The 20,207-nt window shown below is 42.3% G+C and overlaps 1 protein-coding gene across 1 annotated transcript in view; it reads right to left on the reverse strand.

Moving 5' to 3' along the window:
* The window catches only part of LOC126291488 (uncharacterized), a 45,009-nt gene that overhangs the window by 15,408 nt on the left and 9,394 nt on the right, over positions 1–20,207 (reverse strand). The window contains exons 3-4 of the mRNA XM_049984996.1: positions 10,256–10,324; positions 9,504–9,560 (exon numbers count right to left, since the gene is read on the reverse strand). Of these exons, the coding sequence (XP_049840953.1) occupies positions 9,504–9,560; positions 10,256–10,324 (126 nt within the window). The remainder of the gene's footprint in view (positions 1–9,503; positions 9,561–10,255; positions 10,325–20,207) is intronic.

Consider the following 20,207-nt stretch of genomic DNA (forward strand, 5'->3'; position numbering starts at 1 on the left):
CTGCAGCAGGGTTAAGTCAATAAAATACGTAAGTAAATATATTAATAATGAGAATAACATGGCTGTATTTGATGTTTGCGATGAGTGTAACACTGATGAAATGATGCAGTACTAGTCGGGTATGACATCAGAAGCAACGAGGCACTTTTGCGCATCTTAGGATTCCCACTGATGAACGTCATCCTTTGGCCGTACATCTCCCCATACATTTGGAAAATGGACAAGAAAGAAACTGTTTCCACAATGCCAATAACCCTCCACACGAAACATTAACATTGTTCTTGACACAATGTCAGTATTACAAGTGTCACACATCAGAGAAATTTTTCCACAGGAAAAATTTGGTACACATGTGCCAGAAAATAATGATGTCAAGAGATGCAATAGCAAGAGTGTACACGGTGCACCTAAATAATGTCAAATGTTAGTTCCTCAGACTGTTTCTTCACATTCTTTGCAGACCAAATAGTTTCATGGACTTGCGAACAGTCAATGACAGAATGTGTTCAACATATCGAGAGGCATGTCATAAGTTGGGATTAACTGAAGGAGACAATGCACTGTCCAAGTTGGTCTCCATGCCACATCACATAAGGACTCTATCTGCTATAATACTAATGACCAGCACCAAGCAGTCCAATTGTACTATGGCAGAAATATAAAGAGGTGATGAGTGAGGACATACTTGCAGCTTTTCTCAGAGACAGTCATGCAGACACTGTTATGCTTGCACCATACTTTTTTGAAAAAAAAAAAATGCTATTATCATAGAGGACGAATATCTGGCCACATGCAATGAAACATTAACTTGGCCTGCCAGCTCCATAATGCCACCAACATTTGATGAAGGCAGAATGCATACACATTACACATTATGACATCAACAATTTGCAGGCTTTTGTTGTAGCCAAGAGACCACAATTTAATAATGGCCAGAAGCAGGTCTATGGCATTATTACGGATTGCGTGGCATTATTTCGTCAATGCACCAGGAGGCACACCAAAAACATTCCTACTAATTTTAATTCTGGCTGAAGTATGGGCTACAGAGAGGTTTCACTTGCCATTGCCACTGCCAACATCAACCTTAAGAGGAGGAGGAAAGACAATCCACTCCACACCCAATTTACCGCCTGACACAGCACTACAAGAATGTCCATCGTGCAATGTAAGTAACACCAGCTGTCATGTGGCATTATTGCAGATATACAAAGTAATAGTGGGATGAGCACTCAATGACACACAAGAGTGCTAATGAGTGCTGGACTTTGAGAGATGTTAGGTGTAACCACAAAATGATGTGTGGTGTTCCTGTGTGGAGACTTTCATCAGATGTTGCTCATCATCGAAAACTCTACTCCTATAAATGATGCATGTGTAAGACTTTCATATTTATAGAGCCAGGTGCAGAAATTATTGATGAAACTAAACATGGGATTATATGTAATGTATTATTGCGCACAAGTGTTCTCAGAACAATTATTAGCTATTGGTGAAGGACAAGTTCCTGTCGACATAACTGACAATGTACACCTGACATATGAATTTCGCACTGTGATATCTTTCATTGTGGAGCTCATAAACTGCATTTGTCTGTCCAGATAAAGCAAATAACTGTTACAGTATGGCGAGGTTAAAAAAACAGGCCATTCTTGAGCCTGGAAATGACACTATGTATGATATCACCAGAACAGTACTACTTCTATTAGTGGGAGAGGTTACTGAATGTATGTCTACTGATACAGTGGCTGAAGCCAAGGATGCTGTAAAGTTTCCCACAGAGTTTCCGAGTTTCCTTGATCCTGCTGGTGTGCTGCCATACTACCTTGCACTGAAAGTCAGTGCATCAATAACATTACTTAGAAACCTTGATGCCCCACACCTTTGCAATGGAACACAGCTATGTGTGTGTGGCAAATGCTGGCTGGTGTGATTGAGGCTGCTATCTTCTCAATGGAAAGGGGGAGGAAAAAACTGTTTTCATACCAACAATACCCTAACGCCAACTTCACATATCACAAACTTCAATTTATAGTATGACTAACATTTGCAATAATGATACACAAGGCTCAAGGACAGATGATTCATTACTGTGGAGATGAGCTATCACCACAGTGTTTCTCACATGTACACTATATGCCACATGATGTAGAGTGAGCTCACTGTGCAATGTATTCATCTTTGCACCAAGAGGGATAATGAAAAATACTGTACACAAGGAAATCTTACTGTAAGTAAATGAACCCTTACAATTACTTGTACTGCATTTTAATGCCTGCATTACTGATGTTGTACCTCCACATATGCTATCTCTGTGGCAATTAAATCTTTCATTAATTCCTACTGTCTGCACTGCAGTCTACAGTCCAGTGGTTGCAATGCAGAGAGCACAGGTAAAATGATTTTCTGACCAAATACATGTTGGAATAAGTAAGCTCTGAAGGTGGCCTATGCATATACACCGTACAAACAAGAGATGGACAGAAAGGGACAGCAGGCTGGCACTTGGCGAACACACACACGGGTAAAGTCGGCAGAGGTGTGCATGTCTAGGATCTCCTCCCAAATCCCTAGATCAACTTCAATGAAGTATGTCAAAGAAACAGCAGGCCTTATGAGTATCAGCTCTGTGTGGTTTATAGCCTCCTAGATCCAATAGGAGCAAAGCAAAAAGTGTTTTTTTCCAGCCCCAGGAATATTGGCTGCTTTTCATGACTGGCAGATGGTGTGGGAATAGTATCGGCTCCCCTTACTAACTTGCTTTGCAATGCAGTCTACACATCAGAAGGACACAAGAGTTTCCCAGCCCCTACCATATAGGCTGGGAAGAGAGGGGAACGAACTGGAGGGGGGGGGGGGGCGGAGTGAGGAGTAAATGGACGACGAGAGGAGAAGGAGAAGGAGAAGGAGAAGGAGAAGGAGAAGGAGAAGGAGAAGGAGAAGGAGAAGGAGAAGGAGAAGGAGAAGAGAAGAGGTGGACGGCGGACAACAAAATGAGCATAGGAGGGGGAACCGATGGGCAGTAAGTAAAGTTACGAGGAGTTAGCAGATAGGGGACAGGAGAAAATCAACCAAGAGTGTGGCGGAGGAAGTGATGTGTGCATTATATGTAATATACATGTATGCATGCAAAGCTGCTGGGGAAAGGCTAGTTGTTATTACATTCTCATAAAGCAGAGAGAGAAAGTGCAAGTGTGTGTGTGTGTGTGTGTGTGTGTGTGTGTGTGTGTGTGTGTGTGTGTGTGCGCACACGCGCCCAAAATCTCTTCCGATATTCCTGGATAAATTCAACCAAATGTGACACCAGAACAGCAAACTTCACTAGTATCAGTGCTGTGGGGTTTACAACCTCTTAGCTCCAACAGGAGCACAGATCAGACATAAACATGAAACGTGTTTCTCCAGTCCCTGGTGTGTAGGCTGTCTCTTCATGAGTGACATGTTGTTTAGGAAGTCTATCAGCTGCCTGATCAATCTGTTTTGTAGGACAGCCTACATTCCAGGGGAAAGAAACTGTGTTATAGCCCCCAATATGTATGCAGCCCCACACAACAGACATGCTGTGTTGAAGTTGTACGGGCCTGCCTTATTGACGTGATCTGCATGGCAGCCTATATGTCAGGGGCAATAAGCAATTAACCAGCCCCCAACATATAGGGTACCCTGTATGACAGGCATGTTATGTTGCAATAGCATCAGCCTGGATGGAGGGACTGACAGGCGAATAGAGAGTCAAGAGAAGAGGGAGGAAGTGTAGGGACAGAGACAGGGGGATGAGGAGAAGAATACAGTGAGAGAGGAGGATAAAAACAGAGTGTGGGGAGGAGAAGATGGATACCATGGAGAGGGGCTGGAGATAAACAGAGAGAGGAGTCTGGTGGGCACTCAAAGAGAGAGGGGGATATGTACAGAGAGAGTGGGAGGTGATGCTCAGAGTGAGACAGAGGAGGAGATAGTATGAGGGGTGAGGAGGGTATGGACAGAGAGGGGGAGGAGGCAGTGTACACAGAGAGGGGGAGGAGGACAGGATGGTAAGAGAGAGGGGGATGAGGGGGGCAGAGGAGGAGGAGGAGCAGATGAACAGAGAGAGAGACAGAGAGAGAGACAGAGAGAGAGGGGGGGAGGAGATAGATAGAGGTAGAAGGATGGGGTGGAACAAGTGACAGAGGAAGAGGCGGAAGCAGAGAAGGGAGATGTGGGCAGTATTGTGTGGAACGTATACATGGAAGAAGCTGTGAGAAAAAAGCTAGTTATATAAAGCAGAGTATATGACTTGCATGTATGCACAGGATCTCTTCCCCAACTCCTGGATTGATTTCAATGGAATTTAGTACAGGAGCAGCAACCCCCAGGAGTATCATCACTGTGGGGTTAATAGCCTCCTAGCAAGCCCTTGATGTATAGGCCACCCTGTACAATGGGCATCTTGTATGGGAACAGTATCATCCTGGCAAATAAGCCTGTTTTGTCAGACAGCATATCGGGGGCAAGAAATGACTTTCAGCCCCCACACAAAGGCTGTTCTGCATGACAAGTGTGTTGCAGTAGTAGTAACAGTCTGCTTTATTGAATGGTGCTGCAGAGGCTACATGTGTCAATACACAAGGCTGCAGACAGGTTAAGTAGGATGGAGGAGGGGATGGACAGAGTGATGGGAGGCACATGAGGCAGGTGGAAGCCATAGTGGATAAGTGGAAAATAAAGAGGGGGCGGCAAAGAGAGAAAGAGAGAGGAGAGGAGAATATGGTCAGAGGGAAGGAGAAGGAAGTTATGGTCAGAGAGAGGGTGTGGAGGAAATTGACAAAGAGATCGGAAGAAGGACATGAAGAGACATAGCGGGGAGGAGGAGACAGAAAGATTGAGGTGGGAAGAAGAGATGATGAGTAGGAGGTGTGTTCAATATATGTGTCAAACACATACATGGTGTAGCTGTAGATAAATGTCTAGTTATTTATAAATGGAAAGACTACAAAGCAGTTGAGATCTCTAAGAACAAACGTATTTTCAACAGACGATGACTACAGGCTTTCAGCTTTGTGGGTTCTTGCCATCAAGGAACTAAATACCATGAGATGGGAGTGTGAAGCCCAATTTAGGTCTTTTCCGATAAGTACCTCAAGAAATAGACCAGTTACAGGTGAAAAGTTTTTTACATGTGATTAGAATTTACTCATGTTCCAGGCAAGATCCTTTGCTAAAGTAGGGTCAGCACTGATTTCTGTATTCCAACAGTTCTCCAGAATTCCAAACTGATCTTTCCCGAGCTTGCCTCTACAAGTTTCTCCATTCTTCTCTAAATAATTCATGTCAATATTCTGCCACTGCAAGTTATTAAACTCATTGTTTTAGTAATATATCTGTCAGTATATGCCTTCTCTGGAATTCAAATTATTATATACTTCCTGAAGTGTGAGGGTGTTTTGCAAGTCTCATGTATCTTGCACGCCATGTGGAATACTTTCGTTATAGCTGGCTCTAGCAAGGCTCTCAATAATTCTGAGAGAACATCATCTACTCTCAGCACTTTGTTTGGGCTTAGATCTTTCAGTGCTTTATCAACTTCTTCTCTCATCTTATTGTCATCTACTTCTTTTTTTCTATAATATTGCCTGCAAATTTCTTTTTACAGCCCTCTATATATTCCATCCACCTTACACCTCTCCTTTCTTTACTTAACAATGACTTCCCACCTGAGCTCATCATCATCAACATCATCACATAGTTGCTGCCCTTTCCTTCAAAGGTCTCACTAATTTTCCTATTGCCAGTTACCTAACTTTTCTCTAGTTTTGCATGCTTCTACTGACTTGCATTTATCTTCTAGCAAGTTCTGTTTAGCCTCTTTGCACTTTGGGCAAGCTCATGTTTTAGAGATCTCTACTTCATGTGCTGCATTTTTATATTTTCTCATTTCAACAAATAAATTCAGTGTCTCCTTCTTATCCAAGGATTTATAATGGACCCTTTCCTTTTTGATTTGATTCTCAGCACCCTTCATTACTTCATCTCTTGAAGATACCCATTTATCTTCTATTGCACTGTCTTCTTCTGTTTCAGCCAAACTTTGTCGAATTCTCCCATGAAACATTCAATAATTTCTAGTGCTTTCAATTTACCTGTTGTAACTCTCTTCACTTGCTTTATAGTTCTTTAGTGGATACAGGAACAAGGATCAGATGCTGTTAGTGGACTTAGAATTCAGACATTAATTTATTTTACATCTAACATCAAAAAATAAAAGAAATACATATTTTTGTTTGCTGTAGTTGCAGTGTCTGTTGCTAACAGTAGATTTGAATGTTGACATATGTACAGATACAAAGATTTACAATCTGTTAATGTCCATAGATGACGAAATCTAATCGCTATGAAAGTCTGTAAATGTTATGAAATGGCAAACACACAAAATAGGTTCTGTGCATCGATGTTTGAACTTCAGTTAACCTGCCACTGGAGCTCTAGAAGGGAGATACTTGCGTATCATTGGCAGCAGCATAAGCATTTGTGGCACTGCCCTCATGCCGTGTTGGTGGCTGTGGCAAATGCGGCAGCATGAATGGTGTCATGTGTGTTTTAAAGTGCACCCAACCTGACAGCCACAGATACTGCATTACCCAAGTCCCACCTCTGTAATTTCATAGACCACATATGGCACTAGACATGCCTTACAGTTTAAAATCTAGTCCTGGAATCTCTGTCTTACAGTTATATAATCAGTCCAAAACTTCCCAGTATTCAGGTCTCTTCCATATATAAAACCTTCTTACATGATGCTTAAACCAAGTGTTAGCAATTATTAAATTATGTTCTGTGCATAAATGCTACCAAGCAAGATCCTCTTTCATTCCTTTACTGCAGTCCACACTCTCTAACAATTTTCCTTCTCTTCTTTTTCTTACTATCAGAAGCTTACTCATTCCTATTTTCTTATTCATTATTAGCTCTAATCCTGCATTACCCATATTTTATTTTTTATTTATGAATCTGTATGCATCCGACCAGGAGTCATGTTCCTCCTGCCACCAAATTTTATGAAACCCAATATATTTATAGTCACCCTATCCATTTCCCTTTTTAATTTGTATAACCTATCTACCCAGTTAAGGGTTAACACTCCACATTCCATCCCACAGGATACCATATTTGCTTTTCACTAGTAACATTACACCTCTGCACGGTTCCCACATCTCTGGACTATATTACCCAAGAGGATGACATCATCGTTTAACCCTCAAGTAGGTGCACCGATTTTCATAACATCAACTGGCATGCAACATACTTTGTACACATGAAAAGGATAACTGTTTTTATGTTACCAAGGAAAACATGTACACTATGTGATCAAAAGTATCCAGACATCTGGCTGAAAATGACTTACAAGTTTGTGGTGCCCTCCATTGGCAATGCTGGAGTTCAATATGGTGTTGGTCCACCCTTAGTCTTGATGACAGCCTCCACTCTCGCAGGCATACGTTCAATCAGGTGCTGGAAGGTTACTTGGGGAATGGCAACCCATTCTTCACAGACTGCTGCACTGAGGAGAGGTATCAATATCAGTCAGTGAGGCCTGGCACAAAGTCGGCGTTCCAAAATATCCCAAAAGTGTTCTACATGATTCAGGTCAGAACTCTGCGCAGGTCAGACCATTACAGGGATTTTATTGTCATGCAAGCACTCCGCCACAGGCTGTACATTATGAACATGTGCTCAATCGTGTTGAAAGATGCAATTGCCATCCCTGAATTGCTCTTCAACAGTGGGAAGCACGAAGGTGTTTAAAACATCAATGTAGGCCTGTGATGTGATAGTGCCATGCAAAACAACAAGAGGCGCAAACCCCCTCCATGAAAAACACGACCACAACATAATACCAGCGCCCTCTAATTTTACTGTTGGCACTACACACACTGGCAGATGATGTTCATTGGGCATTTGCCATACCCACACACTGCCTTCAGGTCGCCACACTGTGTACTGTGATTTATCATTCGACACAATGTTTTTCTACTGTTCACTCATCCAATGTTTATTCTCCTTACACCAAGCAAGGCGTTGTTTGTCATTTACTGGTATGATGTGTGGCTTATGAGCAGCAGCCCGGCCATGAAATACAAGTTTTGTCATCTCCCACCTAAATGTCATAGTACCTGCAGTGGATCCTGATGCAGTTTGGAATTTCTTTGTGATGGTCTGGATAGATATCTGCCTATAACACATTACGACCCTCTTCAGCTGTCGGTGGTCTCTGTCAGTCAACAGACAAGGTCGGCCTGTACGCTTTTGTACTGCGTATGTCCCTTCACATTTCCACTTCACTACCACATCGGAAACAGGCGATCTAGGTATATTTAGGAGTGTGGAAATCTCACATACGGATGTGTGACGCAAGTGACACCCAATCACCTGACCACGTTCGAAGTCCATGAGTTCTGCAGAGTGCCCCATTCTGCTCTCTCATGATGTCTAATGACTACTGAGGTCATTGATATAGAGAACCAGGCAGTAGGTGGCAGCACAATGCACCTAATTTGAAAAATGTATGTTTTGGGGGGTGTTCGGATACTTTTGATCACATAGTGTATGAGCATATGCACAGCTTAATCTTAGCTTAACTAAACAATGATAAAATAAACTTACATAAACTAAATCTGTTTAATTACACAAAAATAAAATAAACTTCCATTGTACTATTGTGTTGCTGCACACAAGTGTTACACCATAGAAATTACTCACTCAGAGTGTTAAACAGTGGAGTTGCATCAGACCCCTGCCAAACACTTGTTTGATTATTAATTATCTGAGTGGGATTGTGCTGTTAGGTCAGAATCTGGGGCATTTTCTTGCATGGATCGTAAATTTTTTGTCATCTAGCTCGCTGCTTCTTTTTTTGTAATACTGCTGCACATTTGGAAATATGACAATACAACTTATCACTATGTTAGCTGAAGAAATAATGAAGGAATATGTAGTGGCTTAAAACCATAAAACAATAATGGAATGTTACAAGACAATGTCATTTGTGGTTGGCGCACTTTATACATAGATGTGTTCGCTTGAGGGTTAACACTATAGAAGAACTGTACACAGTTTGGAAAAATAATGGCCATTGTTTCACCTTGCTTTCAGCACAGTACCACCAGAGAAAGGCCATACTGGTTACAGTTACGAGGCCAAATCAGTCAATCATTCAAGGTGTTGCTCCTGCACAAAGTGAAAAGGTTGTTGTCGGATCACGAGGCATTACAAAATGGAGTACAGCAACATACTCATCCAGCTATTCAAACATCATGTTCTGTTAGTCCTTTCATCAACTAAAGAGGGCCTTCAGAGATGTGAACCAAGACAATTTATACATTAACAGGCAAAAGCAACCACTGCAGGCTATTTCTGTAAAGCATATACAAACAGCCAATTATGACTAGTGTTAACTGTTTACGTTATTAATAATGAGAATTATATTGACATTACACAGAAGGGAATAATTTAAATAAGACTTTACTTACCTCTTTCTGAACACGTAGTGGGTCACACACATCAAAACCATCAGGAGTTTGCCATTCCTTTAAAAGATAACATGTATTTCATTAATTTACCAGTTTTCCATGTTTAGAAATTTCTGTTGTTTCGCAACTTTAAGATTCAATTCCACAAGCTGCGACACTGTCGCGAATAAAACAGTGACACATATATGCAATACATTTCCTTTACTTTACGTCTGTGGTCACAATTCTTCTTCTTCTTCTTCTTCTTCTTCTTCTTCTTCTTCTTCTTCTTCTTTTGCCATAGACATAAGGTAAAGGACATTTGTTGTAGATTCGATTAATGAAAAATAATTCCAGCAGCTGATGGATTCTTCATTTAGGCCTTCAACCAGTTTTTCTCCCTACATGTGCAGGATATCAGTGCATCTGAAATGCAAGCACTCTCTGTGTGGCAGTACTGCAACATTTAAGTCACTCAAAGTTTTCCTGTCAACTTGTTGCATTGTTCTAGAGGTAAATCAATGAAATTACATCAGAGAACACCAGAGAGAATACACACCAATGGAGAAACTTTGAGCGACTTGTATCTTGCAGTACTGCCACAAAGAGAGTGCACGCATTTCAGATCCACTTGAAAATGGTTCGGATATGAAGTCTGAAAAAAGTCAAAGACCTAAATAAGGAATACATCATCAAATGGAGCAGTCTTTCATTAATAACTTAATTTAGCATAATCAATAACACATTAAGTCTGTGCATACACATATACTTACAACATGGTCTTCTTTAATGTCATTATGTTCAAATTCTTCAAGTGGTCGCCAGTAGGTGTCAGTCAATATCTACAAGTAAGAAAACAATAGGAGATCATACAGGCGTGCCATGTAAAATACATACATGAAAGTAGTTAATTATACCATTCAGTACATAATACAATGGGACAAAGTTATAAGAGAACTTGGAATAGAAGACAGGGCCCAGAACATTAATGAGACCACTGCCAAACAGCAGGCACTGGTCACTGAACTGCACAATCAGCTCTCGTGTCACAAGGGTTGGAACCACACCACCAGCCATCACTCCTCCTATCACAACAATGTCAGCAGAGGTGGTGGTTCTGACATTGATCCTCCTGGATACCAGCAGCCAGGAATGTCTCACAGATCTGGCAATGTATCTCACCAAATGGTGATCAAGCCATTCCTGTACTGTGCCAAGTTTGTCTCTGAAGATGCCAAAATGGCAATTTGTACCACCCATAGCTGTGTATTCAGAGACCTCACATATCCAGATTCTTGAGGTAGTCAGTAGCAGGTATCACAGATGGCTCAGTCACATGGGGCTGATTCCTGAACAGCCACTCAAAATTGGGGAGGATTGCTCCACTAAACGCCAAATACTGAAAAAATGCTCAGATTTTCATGGCCTGTGGAGCCAGGAGGAGGCACTGCCAAATCCAGAGTGTTGGTGCACCTGCCTCTGCACATAAAGACTGAACTAGGCTGGTTTGACATGCTTCACTTGATATCCGTCATGGTAGTCAGCATCTAACATCCAGAGGTAGGAAATATTGGTTCATCCATGAGCCACACTGCATAATCTAACTGTTGTAATATACCTAATATACAAAGACTTAATGAAAACTTCGATTCCCTGACATCATGTAGTACAACACCTCATTTTAAAATGATTGGTATTGTGGTGATTCGTGAATTTCATAAAAATGATACTAAATTGGAGACTAATTAGCAGACACTATTACAAAATAAAACAAACGACGATGTATTTTAACAAACTGTGGCATTCATTGTAGTAATGGGAAAAGACTTGAATTAGTGAAAATGGTAGGAATAAAATACCACCAACTGTAATTATTCAAATAATTGAAATTTTTCGAATGTAGTTTACTCATTCAAGAAGTTATTCCGTTGCTTGTAAATGTAGGCATATATTGTAAAAATGTAAATTTAGGATGAAAGCTGTAAAGAACATTCCATCTTAATGATTTTATTAATTAAACTCTTATTGTTGTAACCAGATACATGCTTGATTATAAAATTCTAGGTGTTTGTTACAAATTCTGTCAATCAAAACCTGTTTCGTTTTACCCTCTTCGCTTCAATTATTTTTACGAATGTGCGTCATCGTGTAATTAGAGCGTATTAATTAATTTTGTGAAGTTCATTATTGTACTCATATTTAGATGGAATTTTCACATTTAAAAACATTTTTACATTATAAATTTAACATATTATTCAATTCTGTAATTTTATACATATTAGTCTGTGTAATCAGAACATCTTAGCTTTGGAACTTTTAATTGTAAATACGACTAAAAATATGTTCTCATTATTAAGCAATAATGATCCAAGTGACCATCCATTATTTAGAATATATAAATAGAGAAGCAGCAAGGCTGCTTGGACGGGCAATTTGAGCTGATATCTCGAAGTGTAACCTGTGTTAGTTACTTGAATATTATTTCACTAAGATTTAAAGTTGTGAAAAAGTATGTTTCTTGATTTGTGAACCAGTCAGTTGTTTTGTGAGGACATACTGTACAACTCAGTCTCTTGGCAATGTGTCACGATGGATTTGATCAGCTGATACGAATGGAAGAATACATGTCTAAAAACTGGAACCGATCACTTTCACTGTAAACCATACACTTCATGAAAATCCAGGCAATCTACGAATATTTCAGTTATGTGCAGAAAAATTTCATTTTAACCTTCTACGTATGACTCTAGACAACATCAGATGAGATGCACTTTTGATAAGTCAGTTCATCTGTCTTCAAAGTTTTGAGGATTACCTTAACAATGAGTAGATAATAATTGAGTAGAAGTGTTAAACTGTGATCCAACAAATGCCCTATAAAACTGCCAGAGGCGAGATGTGATGGCTATCCATGCCTTTGCATTGAGACATTTGAAAATATTTAATGATTTGAAGCCCTCTGTTCAAAGGTCTTTCAACAGCAGAAGCCAGGTTAATTTTTAGGCAAATAGTACAACTAAAGTGCACAACATCCTTAAAACGTAAAATATTGTCTCCCATTGTGGGCTCTGGTTGGTTAAAACTTCAACAAGTACAGATACAAGTAAAACTGACAGATGTAGTTTCCTCTGGAGAGAACTTAAAACCAGTTCCATTGGCCCAAGCTCCCAGCCTCAAGATGGTCAGCTGCAGTTGCCTTGTTGTCATCGTAACAATAAATGAAGAGTTGAAGATTGTGAAGTCATCCACAAACAAATAGTGAAAGAGCATTTAACAGGACTCATGACTGTGTAGGAGATGTCACTGACAGTGACTTCAACAATATGACACTGCGCACACTCTCTTGTGGAATCATGTTCTCCTGAACACAGCAATCAGACAAGGCATCACCAATGCAGTATCGAAAGCATTAGTTCTCATGGAAGGGTTGGACAAGAAGCAGCAGATGTGCATGCAGTCCCCATTCGGGAAGTTGATGTAGAATGTTGTACTTCCAAATGCTGTTGTATGCTTTCTCAAGGCCAGAAAACACACCAACCAAATGGTTTATGTGTAAAAAGGAATCCAGTACTGCAATCTTCAGCAGGATTAAGTTGTCATGGGCAGAACGGAACAGCTGAAAACTACTCTGGTAACAGCACAGATGGCATGAGCATTTGAGAAGCCAGACGTGGTGGCAGCTGACAATGTGGTCTAGAGTCTTACTCGCGCAACTGATAAGGGCTAAACTACAATACCTGTAAGGATTTGTATGATTCTTGCCTGGTTTCCATAATGGAATTAATACTGCCTCCTTCCAAGTTGTGGGGGACTACTCATCAAACAAGGTCTGACTGAAACAAGATAGGAGTCTGCCTTCAGCTTCAGGACAAAGATGATGGAGTATGGTATGATGAATCTGATTATGTCCTGGAGCAGTGTCTCTGGCCATAGAAAGAGCTGATCACAATTGCCACATGGAGGATGAAAAATTGTAGACCTTTTCATTAGACAAGAAAAAGCAGAGCTTCCTCATCTCCAGTGTCACTTGTTGGGTGACTTCTTGAGGTCCTGTGCAAAAGAAATGGCAAAGACTGGAGGTTGCATAGCTTTGAAAGCTTTTTTAGCTTCACTATAGGGTACATATCTCATAATTTTCAACTCCTGAATCTTTCTTTCCTCATTATAAACCCCATACTTCCTGGCCATACAGAGTGATCCCTGGAGCACTTTATACACTTAGCTGAGCCCCCCATAATTTCCACACGTAGCTCTCCTGTTACTTGCCACTGTGGTATAACCAAATCTGTGACATCTGAAGCATAACATTTGGTTGGGAGCAATGGTCAAATTTTAAGATGGCTATAACCTGCAAGAATGTGTTCAGGTAATTCTGGAGTGTTCAACATTAGAATAAATGTTGTAGTTTTTTCCGTGACGTACATATTTTTAAATTCTTCATATAACTACTCAGGGTCCATCTCACTTTGCTTGAGCATGTGGCTATATAGAAATTAAGAGTATTACGCAAGTCAGACACAACACGATATTCACCTAAGGCCTTGCATTCCAGAAGTTTAGATACTTCGTTTGATGTGGCAATATCAACTAGAAGTGTTCGATTATGTAGCTCTTTAACACTTTTTAAAGACCCAGTAATATCCTACAATGCATTGTAAATATGGAAAGGGGTGACCTTCTCAAAGGTTTCCTGAGCTCTCTTGATTATGATGAAAGTTTTATTGCACACTAGTGCCTTGATCCTACAATCCTGAGACAGCAGATGGACTGACCAACTGACCTCTCTTTGTTGAACAGGCGTATGTATTACCTGATGCTACAACTGCCCCATTAGGAGCTGATGTTAATTTACATTGCCCCATAGGGATCCCACGAGCTGCTAGGGAAACAAATGTCAACGAGACAAAGCCCTGAATGCCAGAAAAACCTTATGCAACTGGGGAGAGGTGGGGCATGGAGGGGAGGGGGGGGGGGGGGGAGGGGGTTGCGGCAGTGAGGGTGCCCGAGTTTGTCCATTCGACACTGTTTTATGTCAACAGCCATTCACCTCATCAGCAAGTAGGACAGCTCGAGGCTGACAGGCTTTTTATTGAGGTGCGTACCTTCCTCTTGGTCCAGGCGGTGGCACTGAGGCCCTCATTCTCTGAGACACTGTCATACCTAATGATGGTACCTGAGGTATTCCCAGAGTTTACAGTAGAAGAGGTCTGGCGGCACTGGCCAGCTCCAGCTCAGGAAACCTGGGGTTGCCATACCCATACCCGGCCACTGCTGGTATAAGTCCCTGGGAAAAACACAGCCTTGCCTTTCCTAAGCTGTGGGACACTCGTCAGACCTCTCTACTGGGGCCTGTCCAGCTCTGGTGAGCCTGCCAGTGGCTATGTTACCACCTGCATAGCCCTTGGTATTACAAAGGCATGCAAAACCTCATGACTGACACTAAATGTGCCTATGAGAAGGCAGTGCCCCCCCCTCCCCCTCAAGAGGGTTCCAGTTCGCTCAGGTCAAGGACCATGTCCTGTCATCCACAGTCTGTGTGTTTTAGACATGCTGAACTTTGAGTAACTGAGGTTGTCAATTAAGAGTTCTATTAACTGAATGGCTGTGTCACCCGTTTCTCCACCCACCTACTGCAGAGAGCCACTCACCCACACCTTACAACAACACTTGTTACAATATTGGTGTCAGAGCACCTGCAGAGCTAGAAATGGTCAGTAAATGGAGATTACACTGTGGGAACAAAACTCATGGGGTACCTCTCAATATTGCATTGGACCTCCTTTTGCCTGGGGCAGTGTAGCAACTCAGCATGGCATGGACTCAACAAGTCGTTGGAAGTCCCCTGTAGAAATATTGAGCCGTGTTTCTATAGCTATCATTAATTGGGATTTTGTGCATGAACTGACCTCTCAATTATGTTCCATTAATGTTCAATGGGATCCTCATCTAGTGATCTGGGTGGTCAAATCATTTGCTCAAATTGTCCAAAATGTTCTTCATACAAATTGCAGTGGCCTGATGACATGGCACATTGTCATCCATAAAAATTCCATGTCATTTGGGAACATGAAATCTATGAATGGCTGCAAATGGTCTCCAACTAGCTGGATATAACTGATGCCAGTCAATGACTCAGTCCATTCCATCTAAACACAGTCCACACCAATGACAACCTGGGTCCATGGCTTCATGGAGTCTGTGCCACACACAAACCTGTACAGAAGGGAAGAAAATGCAGCAACAGTGGCAAGCAGTGCAAGTTTCCAAGTGAGTGCCAACTTCAAATTTCATTTGGTCCTGTCAGATTGTGTTTTTTCCTTTCCTTTCTTTTATATGTGAGTATATGATACACTCGTGGTGGTAGTGATGAACAAAATGTCTGTTGGTGAGAAACTAACAACCTGAAGAGTAATTCAAGATTTGCTGGATGAAGTAGCAAAGATCAGAGTTGATAATGGAGCTTTGAGTAGAGAAGTAAAATGTTTGAAGTGTGACAGAAGGTAAGGGCCAGCTTCGGGTATGTATCTCCCCACCCTTGATGCTAGTACTGCCTCCCTGGTGACACCATTTTCAAATACATCTGGGGGCAAATGTTATTTTCTTTATTGATGGTTCACAAATGGCCACAAAATTAGATAACTGGAGTGAAGAATAGTTGTTAAGAGCACTTCATTAAAATTGGTAATGGATGATAAAACATGTGTAATGTCCAACGAGAAATTTCAAAATGTTCTGTCCTCCTTAGATTTTCAGGAAGGTTTTGTGTGTTGTTCAGGAGGAAGAATACCTCAAGGTATCATTGTGAACAACTTAAAGGTATAGTCTAAAAGCTCAATAATCAATAGACGCTTCTGTGGATCATTTCAGAGGAATCAATATTAATACTATGAGTTAACTAAGGATCATCATGTCAATAATAGCATTTTGCTGGAGGCACACTGATGCGTTTTTGCAGGGTATGTCATCTGAAATGTCCGAAAAGTGTGCATGAAGTCCAGAAGACGTTGGATGAAGCAGTGGCAACTGCAGTAGCTTTGACTGAGATTGATTCAGTGACTAGGAAGGATTGATTAGTGTTAAATTGAGAGATTGTATATTAGGTGTGGCTCTCTATGCCATGTTCAGTAGTTTTATGGGAAGCCACAATGTCAGATGCACAGGTTAAACAGAACAGCGGCCTGTGAGACCACTGTGCAATGCTTCCAGTAAGTTCAACTACGAGACACCATCATGCAAAATCAGTGGCAGACATCTATCTATTTGGCTATATAAAGGGGAGGTCACATTAGTTGTTGTTGGATACTATCTGTAGCTAGCCAGAGTATATTGGATACAGTGAATTTGAGTCAGCACACAGTAGGTTAAGTGGTGTGTGTGTGTGTGTGTGTGTGTGTGTGTGTGTGTGTGTGAATAGCATGCAATCCCTCTGTTCCACATTGCTGGGCTACTGAGTGGAAGAGAGAAACTTCCAAATTTGTGTGGAATTTCTGTCTTCTGTGGGCATTAGCTAAGCTGTCATTCTGAGTGTGGGTTCCCTGATCAAACATCACAAACAGCACTGTTGGGATATTGTTCCAACTCAGTTTTACTGCTGGAAGAACCAAACTCGCAAGGAACACCTCGGATGTCAGGTAAACCAATTAAACTGTGTACACAGTCTCTTAGACTCAACTCATAGCATCCAATATCGAAAGGTGCAGGAAAGCTGATCTGAATGAACATATGAGGTGATCTGCCAATTAATACTGTTTGTGTGGTAGAGCCCTTGCCAGAAAACAAAGAACTGGACCAGGTGCAACATTTTGTATGACATAGTTCATTCTGTGTGCAACAGATTGACGGTGACTGGGTAGTGCCCATCAGTATTGATAATTTTGGTTCAGAGGAGGTGAGGCAGTCAAAAGGTACACTGATAGCTAACTCAGAAATGTTAGAAGATGAACTAGAAAGGGTTTCAATGTAGAGTGCCAGCAGCCAGGACAGCCTGTTGATTTAACTGCACTAAGGGAAAAGGTGTCACATATCAAAGGCAATGATAGAGTAGATTTGGAGAAGTTATAGGAGGAATATGCAGGATTATTTAATCTGCCTGGACAATTGCCAGGTACACTTTTGGTGTGGCACAGAATTCCGACTGGGAAGGAGCCACCTGTATACAAGAAACCGTACAAAGTCTCACATTATTTACAACTCATGTTAGAAGAATTTAGCGATCAGCAACTTTTGACACCATTTGATTAAACACTACTTCAAGTGGCAACAAGAGTAATGGTTTCCTGATACATGGGACGCTTATGGTTCATGTGGATTTACAGTAAACTTCCCTCATCTGCCATACTTCAGTTGGCAATGAGGACAGCAGTGCCAATACTGCAGTGTCAGCTTACGACACACACACTTTAGCACCTGGTCAAGGTTTACCAACTGCAGTGGCAGTTCCTGCTCTTGCCTGTCACCTGGCTGCCTCCCCTTTGTCACACCCAGTCTGATGCTACCACGCTGTATCACATTTCGCCCAGACAGTGCAGCCACAGTTGACCCCCCACCCCCCGCTTCCCCCCTTGTGGGTGGTGGTGCCTGGAGAGGACGAGGACAACGAGGCCACTTTTTCATGTATTTTGAGGCTTCTCGATGTGTCTTCATTTATTTCCAGTAATGGCATTTCATTCTTTCTCAATTGTTCATATGTTTGCCATCACAATGCATTTTTACTTGCATGCTAGTTGGGCTTGATGGGGAAGCTTTTAGTGTTATTGTGTTGTGGTAATCTTTATTTGGCAATGTTCTCTCTTCTGCGTGCTTCGGGTGGTCTGTTCATTTGTGTCCCTATGTACATTGGCTAACTCACTACTGTTGGTCTGCAAATTTCTTGTGTTTGTTTGGGTTCTAATTCACTTGCAGTGCATTCTCGATTGATGAAGCTATTGTTACCTGTAGTCCAGCATTTCTGGGGATGGGCAATTCTCTGTTGCCTCCAGCTCTTTCATTCAACGTCAGGCAATTTAGGACCTGCCGGAGAGCATAATTTGGCCTGCTCAGGTTCTCCAGTTCACTCCCCTCCCCAGCATTTGGACTGGGTATCCAAGAGTTGTACATGTGGCAAGCTGGGTCTCCTATCATCAAATTCGTTTTCCACATTATGCCACATGGCAATCCATTCTTGTTCAAAGAATTTTATGTGAGACGTCCCTCTTGTGTTGGTGCAGTCGCTGCACATGACACCAACAGACTCTGAACCATACATCGTTGGTGCATTTCGGCACTGATCAGGTTGCTACCAGCTGTCAAGATTGGCTCTCCGATTGTTACACATCTGACCCCTACGATACCATGAACGACTGTCACTGTCACCGCGACCAGCTGCTGTCATCACCAGCTTTAGTCGTGGTCGGACCTTACAGTTCCGCCTTTGGCTGTCGCCACCACTGCCGCCATTGTCACGGCTACCACCTTGGCTGACTGTGCGGCCTGCTCCACAACTGTCACCAACACCCATTGCAACTGGTCTACCATTCCTGGCAGTCAAGTCACCACAACTGCTGCCAGTGCTGCCTCCTCCATGTCCAGCTATCCATCCCCACATCTATCTGCCACTCTGAAATCACCAATCTTGTCGTGGGTTCTCTGGTCCTGGGTTGCACCTTTTTGGAATCTCTGCTGCCTACACTGCCTATGCAATCTACGGTGGCCAGTTGCCATCACCTTCATGAATGCAGCATGCTTCTTTATTCTGGCATGTTCCATGTTCACTGACTAAATGTCCTGATGGCATCTTGTTGCCTCCTCCCCAGCATGCTGCACGTCTCTGAGATGGTTGCAGCATCCTCCTTCGGGGGGCAGATGTGTAGTGTATGTAGGGCTGGGCACCTGCACACCTGCCCACCACACTCATGGACATGTGTTGCAGGCCAGATATGAGTCGTGCCTTTCCTAAGGAGATCACTTGTCAACAGAAGAGTCTCCGAGCTATTTACTGCTGAGCCTCCAGCTACCACCACACATTCTGGAGGCACGAGCTGTGCAGTAACTGTGGTGCAGGTCACGGTAAACAGTACTGCAGTCACAGGCACCTATTTGCATCCATGTGGTCACGTATTCACACGCTGCTGTGCCTGCACTTCTCTGCTGATGGGTACTTCAGTTGCCGTTCAGCCTCTCAGTGACCAGTTCAGCTACAGACTACAGACTGATGACGGGCCATCCTTGAACCTACACTTCGCACCACAACACTTACCAGCACTGCAAACTATCAGAGAATGCCATCTCATGCCATCACCAGGATCACAGCCACTAGATGCCCATCAGCTGTTCTGGAAGCCCCGCTCCACCTTCATCTGGATCACAGCCACTAATCACCAGCCATCTGGTCCAGATGGTTCCAGTCATTGACCTCGCACCTCAACTGCTCACAAGCTAGCGGCCTCGTGGGACTGTGTTGCTTTGCATCGATAGCAACTCCCTGCACATCACCACTATGACAACGTAAACATAATCACAGTGGGCTCGTGCCAAGTATCACCTCAGAAGGACATTTGTCATGTTTGGTGGGTGGACCTTCATTCTTAAAAGCTGCACTGAGCTTAATTCGTGGTCAAAAAACAAGCAGTTGTTATTTCAATGCAGCATATCAATTACTACCTCGGTACACCCCTTGGCCAAAGATTACTTAAGGCCTGCCCAGCTTTAGAAATGCTTCCGGCCAGGTAGGATGTCGATATTCTCAGG

Source organism: Schistocerca gregaria, chromosome 9 (assembly GCF_023897955.1).
Source record: "Schistocerca gregaria isolate iqSchGreg1 chromosome 9, iqSchGreg1.2, whole genome shotgun sequence".
Classification (NCBI taxonomy): domain Eukaryota; kingdom Metazoa; phylum Arthropoda; class Insecta; order Orthoptera; family Acrididae; genus Schistocerca; species Schistocerca gregaria.